Raw genomic sequence first — 9,719 nt, 5'->3', positions numbered from 1 at the left:
CATACCAATTTGGTGTGTGTGGAGGCCTATTGACCGGTGCATCTTGACTGCAAAGTGAATGTGGTCCAGTTATTATGGGGTTTTGATAAATTGTCAGGACAGTGACTTACACTGCTTCTTGCTTAAAATCTAAAATCCTGATTTAAGTCTTTGTCTCTTCCTCCCATGTCTAATGTTCCATGTCTGCAGTTGGGCATGCTGGCTGTATGCTCTCTCAGACACCACCACCTTCTTACCTTGGTTGTTTTTTGTGCTGTCTTCCAAAGAGACCTCCATCTGTCCCTTCACTCAGCCCATTGTGGTGCCCTTAAGCCCAGAAACTTCCACAATGCAATGGGCGTGCTGAGGGGAGGGGGGCATGGTAAACAGGACAGCATCCAGATCCCATTAGAAGCTCTTTAACTCCTACACCCTAATACTCTGAGAGAAATTGGGGAGGGGAAGGTCCACCCCTTCTCATGCACACAATGTCACCTTTTATATTCACTTCCAGAGGTAATGAACCTGTGAGGAGCCCTCATTCCTACTCTACCAAGTGCATCTTTGTTATTCAGTTCTGGTTGTTTTAGAACACGATATTTGGGCTCATTTCATTTTATTAGTGCAACAATTTTTATTTTTGCCTTTATTTGAACTTTCTTAGATTATTTTACAAAGTGACACTTGTTTTTGGATCAAGATGAGCTCCAAATCCAAAAGGCTCCTCTTAGCAGGGTAAGGTATGGCAGCCAGACCATCATCCTGCTGTCATGATGCTGGTCGAGACAGGTAATAAAAAGAAGGGATTAAACATTTCAACAGTAAAACAGCAACACAAAAGCAAATCATATACCAAAATTTAAAATATCCCAAGCCTTTTTGCTAGGAAAGCAGCATCTGTAACATGTTCTTCCAAATCATGTTTTCTATTTGATCCTTTTAATTAACAATTTTTCTGATTTACTTTTTTTGTTTACATCAGTGCGTCTATAGTTTGCCAGGACAACCTTGTACAAAAAAAGATTTTCCATCTCAATGGATTATTTTCATGATTAAATGAAGATTTTAAAAAGTTCTGTTTTTTTTTAAAAAAAAAAAAAAAAAAAAAAAAGCTTTGCATCTTTGGTTTTATTATCTTTACTTTTTTTTCTTGTCATTTCTGCCGTGCTCTATGAAATATTGTAAGTTTTTATTCTTGTTTGCTCACAGCTACTGTTGTGAACCATTACTGAAACTTGATACGTTTCTTTTCAGCGTCACATTTTGTTCACTGTGGCTGCACCAGTTTAGGTAGCTTTAGATTACACCACCTCCAGTTTTTCCTTCTCTCTGTGCCAGCTTTGCCATCCTTAAGTGTGCTCTTCTTTCTCCACCTTCCCTCTCTGCGTGTGCCGTCTCTGTGGTCTTTCTTCAACCAGCTGCTTGTCTCCATTTCAAGTTGCTCCACCTCTCAACCTGGGCACCCACAGCCCATTGAACCCCGCAGAGATATGTTGGTGTATGTGTGTGTCCATGTTGCCCAAGGGGTGGGAGCATTTCTGTTCACCGTAGCTTAAAGGCAGAGGGATTATCAGCACACAGACACTGATTAAAGCTTTCCAGCCTCCTATGTCCCCATTAATACAGTCTTAATCACAATGCTTTATCCCCCCCATCCAACTCCAAAGAATCAGGACTTTTTCATTCTGGGCCGCTCTTGTTTGGCCAGTGGATTGAGTATGCTGCTGGACATAGAAATATAAGCACACCAGAATAAAAGGATGGGAAGAACAAACTTCAACTGCACAAGACACAGGTCAGTCTCTATAGTAATATATCTCTTGGTGGTCTGAGCTTCATTCACCAAAAGGATAAACTTCAGTATCTGCTGCTGCTTCGGCTCATGTTCTCAGCATCTGCTGTGTAATGTGAAAACAACTCAGTTAGGGGACTGAGAGTTGAATTTCAGCATTAATGAACATCTATGGGTTGATATCTGACATGACCTTGAGCATTTCCTACAAGTTTCCCATTAAAATATCCCACCTCTTTAATAAAAAAAAAATAATAAAATAGCTACTTGATGTTAGGGCTTCAAATGTTGCATATTATTTAATATTTCCAGATGCCTTTTATTGCATTTATGTCACCCATGGTGTTATTTACAGATCTTTGTGCAACTGTTTCAGGTAACAATTAAACTCCTTCATGCTCCAACCCAGACCCATGTCCTCTCTCTCTGTTTTATAATCTTGTATCCAAAGTCAATTTATGGGGATTATTTCTACATCCACCCACTCATTTTGGACTCGAGAGGATAATTTAGATCCCTGCCCCCAACCGGTTTTGTTGTAACAAAACAGCAAAGACACAAAGAGGGTGCGCGCCAGCTAACTCTGCCAGTACTTTCTCACAGGCCAAGTGTCTGTCTGTATAGCTATGTGTCATTCCTGTGCCAAGGCTGACACACGAGAGCAGAGAGGACAAACTTATAAATGAGGAGCAAGGACCTCTGTCACCTCCTTTGCCCTTTCCTTTTCCTACCCCCCCGTTCTTCTTCTTTTCCACAACACACTCTCCCTTTCCCCATCTCATACTTCTCTCTCATGCTCTCACTCTCTTCTCTCTCCCCAAATTGGCCCAGCTGTCCATCAGCCCCCTGCAGTTCCCCCAGCTGTCTGCCCTCCCCAAAAGAGAAGCCCAACAACAATACAGGTCACAGGTCAAGAGAAAGAACAGGCTGCGTTCACAATAGACCAGTGGCGCCCGCTAAAACAATCGTTCCCTTTTCTTCTTCAGCCTTTCTGCACTGTTGCTAAAACTGGAAAAGACAAACGTTTGGAGAGGTAGCTGAAGAGAGGGGAAGTCCTCTTGGACAACAGCCTCCAAAGCACCTTCTCATTTAAAGAATGGTCCAAAGGACCACATGGCCAAACACACTCGTGCACACCAGCCAGCTCTCACCACTCCATCTTTGCACCCTGCCACCCATTCTTTGCTTACGTCAAGAGCCATCATGTCCTTCAACATTATCATTAAAGTCAAAACCAATACTTTGGTCATTAGTTGATTGATACAAATACTGGGAAATACAATAGTTTGAGATAATCAGATAATGTAATAATATCACTATGCTGAAATTCTAGTTTGTTTTAATATATATAATGAAGTTACATTCTCATATTTATATTCTCACAGTGAATAATTATTTTAAGCTGTTTTGTTTCATCATATGCTATTCTTGAAAAATTTTATGCCCTCTCTTAAAGTGTAGAAAATATTTGAAAATGGGTTCCTGCCCTGAAGTGTTTTGGCTTGAGCTTGATGGGAAAATGGGGCACATGTGAGAAAAAGTGAACGATTGAGACTCAGAAAAGCCTCTGTGACACATTCACCTGTTCCCCAGAGCTGTTTTCCCATGGTCCACAACAGCCTCCCGCCTGACCTGACAGAAACCCCAGAGCAAGCTTTCAATGACATCATGCACAGAGTCGCACACAGATGCTCACATGCTGCAACAGTTCTCTGTCATTAGACCACAATACACTTCTTTTCATTGACAAAATCATGTAAAATGTTTTTATCGATTTTAGATCATTTCCTTATCCAGTGGATTTCTTTGCATTTGCTTATTGTGAAGATTGTGTGAAGGTTTTACAAATAACAATATGCATTTATAGAACATGCTCCTAGATTTCCACAAAGTTGTTTGTGATAACATGTCTTTTCATATATTAAAGAGAACTTTTTCTTATTGTTCTTCCTTAAGTGAGATTTGAAGGAAACTTTTTGTTTCATTTTATATACTTGAGAAAGTCACATATTCATTGCCAAAAAGCGAAACCTTGTCCCCTGTAAGGAAAATCTCACTACTTAGTAATGCAGTGCCCTCATGAACAGATGAATTTTAGGAATATGAAGACAGCAAATGACCAAAAAATAAAAGAATTCATGCCACACACTGTTTTTATGGAAATAACATATAATATAAGAATTTTTATTCAATTAAGTGCGAAACAGCAAAATATTAACAGTCGAGAATGACAGACAAAATTGTGACACCAACTAAACAATTATCTGAGAGACCTCAAATAAATAGCTTAAATACAGCTACCAGTGAATGGCAACGGACCAAGGAGACAATGAAATAAAAACTGTGCTGAGAAAAATATAAAAAGTACAAGACATAACCAAAATAAATATTAAATACATATATAAATAAATGCATTGCTTTCTTAACATCAGGATATTGAGTTTAGACCTCAGTGCACAATGTAAGGTAAAGGACCTGATTTTTCGTGGGTTTTTTTTGTCTGTATTTGTACACAACTCTTCTTTTCAGACACAAGACTTTGCAGTTTTTCTGTCACGCATAAATGTGGATATTTGTTCCATTCTTTAACAACTGAAGGGGAAACATTCAGACACATTTATATTCCAATCAATCTATGATCACAACAAAAAAGAATAAATAAAAGAGAGAATGTAATGGGGGCGTGTTCGTTTCAGGTAGATCAAGTTGAGGCGATGAGTCTTTCCCTCTATGAGCAGTCTCTGCTCTCCCAGAGTACAACACAACACATATGAAAATCATTTTTTCTATGCAGTCAGTACAATGGTTGTCATTTTTACAGCAGTTTATACAAGAGCACTGCTTCTCCTCCTTCTGCTGGTGCTGAACAGCAGCAGAGAGGTCCCATTTTATTTCAAATTGTGCCCATCTGGGATGTGACCAGGTGAGAGGGGGTAAAGGAGTCAAAGGCCACATCCAGGGGCAACTCATAGCGAGATGCCTGAAAGATTGTGTGAGCCTGATGCCCCCCTGGTAAGCTGCTGGCTGTGGAAGTAGGGTAATGATGGGACGAGAGGTAGTGGGCATGGTGTCCATGGTGGGGTGTGTAGATTCTCTCTGACTCATGTGGAGAGGGCTCCTGCTTCAGGGCAAAGTTGCTACTGATGCTGAGGGGGGGAGTGAGGGGCCCGTCATATGGAGGGGTGCCGCTGCTGCACTCATTAGGGGAAGAGCTGTCGTACACAGGGCCTTTGAGTCCCTTTATATGGAGGAGGTGTGATGCTTCCAAGGACCCATAGGGCGGGCTGGGAAGGCCTGGGGATGGGTAACTGAGGGAATGTCCGGCCGCCACACCACCTACTCCTGGGCCTCCACACTTGTCATCCAGCTTGTTAAGAATCATGGAAGTGGGTCCCAACTGAAGGCAGCCAGCCACAAGGTTACTGGTGGGCTGAGACAGACCTTTACACAGCATCTCTACAAAGCCATGGCTTTCTGTGGACTGACCACTCTCCAGCACCTCCGACAGAGCCCAGATGTAATTGCGGGCCAACCGTAAAGTCTCAATCTTTGAAAGCTTCTGTGTTTTGGAGTAGCAAGGCATCACTCTGCGCAGATTATCCAGCGCATCATTCAGCCCGTGCATACGGGAACGTTCTCTGGCGTTGGCCTTGATCCGCCGTGCACGAAACCTTTCCTGTCTAGCTTTGGTCATCTTCTTCTTTTTAGGGCCTCTCCTTTTGGGACCCTTCTCCCCATGTGGTCCAGCCTCATCATCCTCCTCTTCCTCTTCTTCTTCCATATCCTCACTGCCTAGTTCTGTGCAGGAATGCATCCGCCCTCCTACAGTCAGGCCGTGGCGTCCCCTCATCTCTGGGCTTTCATCCCCATCCTGTGAGCTGCCGTCCTCATCAAGCCAGCCGAGGGAACTCACCAGCTCATTCACATCCTCACTTTTCCCAAATGGTTTGGTCATCATCTTGATCTGCAGAGCAACGGCATGGAAAATGTTAATAACATAAGTTTCTTTTAATGTTTAAAGTCTGTAAATTCACATTTCACTGCTGCCCTAAACACTGGTCTGACAGCTTGTAAGAGCAAAGAGTGACTGAAAGAAAAGTGGTGCTTGAAAGAAAGTTGGTGAAACACATGCAGCACAAAGCTGGTTACAGAATGGGAGCCTTTCAGCACTGCAGTGTGGACAGCTCACTGCTTTCATTCTTGTTTCAGTGCCTCCATCTTGTTAAATATGTCACAGAACATGTAGGAATCAAAAAGTAGCATAGTGATATTCTGACATCATGTAACATAGTTTTTTTTTTTTTTTTTTTTTTTTTTTTTAACTGGTGAGATTTCTGAACTGTTCATCGGCAAATGTTAGGATGCACTGAGATGCTGTCAATCTGGGACACGGTGGGATTTATTCAGTACATAAAGCTCAAAGATTAAATAGGCAACATAAAAATCAACAAACATGAGGACATCATGCCCACATAGTCTCCATAACAATGCAGAGCAGAGGATTGATCTGGTAGATTATTATCTATTTGAATCATATTTCCCTCTTTTACATGGCAAATTATGAAATCTTCATTCTGAGTCAATGTATAAATTGCTATTCTTGTTTTTTTAATTCATTAAAACAAAGATCTAAGACAGAAACATATTCATTATTTTTCTTTGTTGATTTATTGTCCTTGTTTTTTTCTATTTGTTTTTGTTGTTTGTTTTTAAAAACTGCCCTAATTAACTGCTGTGCACCAAAGCGTAAAAGTGGGACAGAATAGGATAATCTCATTTATTAATTTCGAAATTTAAGAACGCAAGAATTTGACATCTGCGAGAATTAAATAACCATCCTTTAACTTTATTGAAAAGTTAATTAAAACTTAACTTTAGATTAAATTTAAAAAACATTTTTCCCACTGCAGAAAAACATGAAAGTAATAAATGCACCGTATATATATATATATATAAACAAGTCTGCTGCAGACTCACCTGCTTGTTTCGGATTCTGCGCAAAGTTTACCAGGAAAGCTGGCCAATTTCAGAAACACTGTCAACTGAATGACGTCCAAATGTCCAAAATAGCTGCGAATCTTTCCTCGCGCATCCGCCACTGTCCCGAACTGTTCTGCTCCGTCAGACAGCCATGAGTGCGCTCGCAACTTTCATCTCCAAATGGCAAGATGCGCAGATTTTTATTTATTTTTTTGCCTTTAGCCGGGTAAGCCCCTCCCTCTGCCGCCCCACCTTCCAACAACATACCCAAAAGCGCGTGGCGGGCTCGTGACCAAAAGTTTCAACACGGTAAATGTCTATAGAACAGAAAGGGAGCGCGCCTGGGTGCACGTGTTGCCCATCCTTAATTTGCAAATCAGACAGTCCAGAAACACGCGGTGGCATTGTTGAAAAGAGAGAGAGAGATAAAGAAGGGGGGGAAAAAAAACTACGAGTGTTTTTAAACATGTTCAATTATGCGCTCCAACTTTCAGATGTAGCTCATATTTCTAAACTTGCCACTTTTCATCCGCACTGAATCATTTTTAATCCCACCAGCTTTTATTTATTTATTTATTTATTTATTTTTACATAATTTGGGTCTAAAATAGAGAGTATACAACATGGATAATCCTGGAAATTATCCATCTTTCTTTTTACTCATTATTGGAACACGATAGAAATCCGAGTCTCTGACGTCATAATGCTTTAGGTTGCTGTGAGCGCTGACATGTTCAGTTACAACCTGGTGAACAAAGTAGAAACTTAACAGATTTCTTCATTATTTACTCAAGTAGTTACTTCAAAAATAGTTTCATTTCTGGAATTATCCGATCAGATCTTAGACAAAATGCTTTTATAATCATTTAAACGCCTGTCTTGTCCTAACTCAGCTACAATTTTATATTGAAAAACCTATATTGCTGTCGTATGTTTCTATGAGGCGATTTAAATCGATTGTCTTTCTTATCATTAGTCGGTTGGATTAGGAATTTTCCAGCTAATTGATCTCGGTGTTTGCTGAGTTAAGCGACGCTCCTCCTTGTGCTCATTCAAGCGATTTTGACGGCTTGGTGTGCGGAGAGCAGGTGTATGTGTTGCTTCCCCCCCCCGTCAGATTCTGCCCCGAAGGCCGGGCAATCTGATTATTATATCGACTGGTGAAGCTCAGGTAATCTATTTCATAGTTTGAAACTTGGACAGACGCTTTCCATAAGCTGGGGATTTTCTCCTAATTTAAGTTCATCATATTGGTTTGTAACAGTTCTTCACAGTTATTTCGTTTTACATGACAACGTTTCATTATTACAATTAGACATGGGGACTTGTCAACTCAGAGACAAGTCCTGCTCTAAACCCCTGGAACGAGTAGCTCAATGCTCCCTTAATACATCAATTGTCTGTCAATATTAATCATTTTTCACAGTTTGGAAAACAAATGCCGAGGCATAATAAAAGCCCGCCAGTCCTCGTGAGTGGCAAGCCGTGGCCCAGTGGGAGTCCATTGTCATCACTGGCCACTGACAGCCGGGGTCTCGCGAGTCGCACGTGCCCCCGCATTGATCCCATTGTGCGCACGATTGCGCACAGCTGTACTCATGACTGAACTTTTGCAACTGTGATTCTCCTTGTTTTTAAACCTGCAATGTATTTCTAATGTCTGGGCAACAAGATCTGGTCACGTGACTAATTCGCAACACTGCGTAAAAACGGGCACTTATCTAACGATTTACTGGGCACAGTCTGACAGATGGCCTGATGTAGGAAGCGTTGGGGGCGGGGGCATCTGTTGCTTGGGTGCGCAGGCGTCACTCCCTTCAAATAAGATGATGTCTCGTGCTGAAACAGCATTTCTGCACCTCACTAACGGTCCTAATAACTCCTGGTCAGTGCGCTGGTCGCCAGGGCATGTAGATGTGGAGGTAAGCCCTGTGCTCTGGCCTGTTGACTCTTTCAGTGTGTGTGTATGTGTGACTAATGTGCCCAATACTCCCCAGGTACATGCACTTCTACCTCCAAACACATAGTCTATGCTTCGCCTCCAATCCCATGAGTGTGAGGATGGCCTCAACACACCTGCAGCCTGAATGGGGAATTGGAGCCTCCCAGTGTCCCACAATCCCCATTGGTTTGCCAAATGACTGTCTGAATAACGGAATGGGAATTGGCCTGCTCCCATTTAAGCAGTAACACAGATAGTCAACCTTCTGGAAGAGGTCATGTGAATGCATAGCATCTGTACTAACTTTTGTTGTGCATGGTTTTAAACTGGATAGCATTAAATATCCATGTTTTCTAAAAAAAAAAAATAAAAATAAAAAAATCTCTTAACAAAATTACCTTCTGACGTAATTTGTTAATGAGCCAATTTAACTTTGTTAGACACTTTAAAAACCACAGAGAAGGAAGAGGATGTGCAAGTATTGCAATTAAAAGCATACGTAGCCTACCACATGACATGAAGCATGAGATAATAAGAATAAAGTAACAGAATAAGATAACGATGATCAAATTAAACATTAGAGTAAAAACAAACAGCAGAATAAATAGAAATTAAATCAATGTCTCACATAAAACCAATCTCATTCCGTTTTTTTCTTTTCGGATTCATTAGTTGTTTAAGTGTTTTTGCTACTGTCAGTAAGGAAACTCCTGTCTTTGAAAAGAAAAAATAAGAAAAAAAAAACACTGCCACAAGTGACTTGTCTTATGCGTTTGTCCCCAGGGACACCAAGTGGATTGGGAGGGATTCGTGCTCTATGCTGACAGATGGGTCCTTGTTCCTGTCTTTTTCTTCATCTCTATCTCCCTCTTTTGCTAAAATGCAGACACACTCACACACACTAGGACTGCACGAATACAATAGGAATTAAAGCTCTACACACATGCTCTCTGGTCCGCTTCTGAAAGCTGAGCCCCTTGTAGTGATCAGAAAGGATGGAGTGAGATTGGATTTGTTTGAGGAGTT

General features: G+C 41.2%; 1 protein-coding gene across 1 annotated transcript; it reads right to left on the bottom strand.

Annotated features, from left to right (window-relative positions):
- Nucleotides 1–4,664: 4,664 nt before the first annotated feature.
- On the bottom strand, nucleotides 4,665–8,887 carry neurod4 (neuronal differentiation 4; the record flags this gene model as incomplete). The annotated part of the gene is made up of 2 exons (XM_079238430.1): nucleotides 8,765–8,887; nucleotides 4,665–5,735 (listed from the first exon to the last, which is right to left on the bottom strand). Exons 1-2 carry the CDS (start codon nucleotides 8,774–8,776, stop codon nucleotides 4,665–4,667), a joined length of 1,083 nt encoding a protein of 360 aa, XP_079094556.1. The 5' UTR covers nucleotides 8,777–8,887.
- Nucleotides 8,888–9,719: the final 832 nt, after the last annotated feature.

Source organism: Telmatherina bonti (genome assembly GCF_933228915.1).
Source record: "Telmatherina bonti genome assembly, chromosome: 4".
NCBI lineage: Eukaryota > Metazoa > Chordata > Actinopteri > Atheriniformes > Telmatherinidae > Telmatherina > Telmatherina bonti.
The sequence above is the reverse complement of the archived record's forward strand: the minus strand, read 5'-3'. Positions and strand labels throughout refer to the sequence as shown.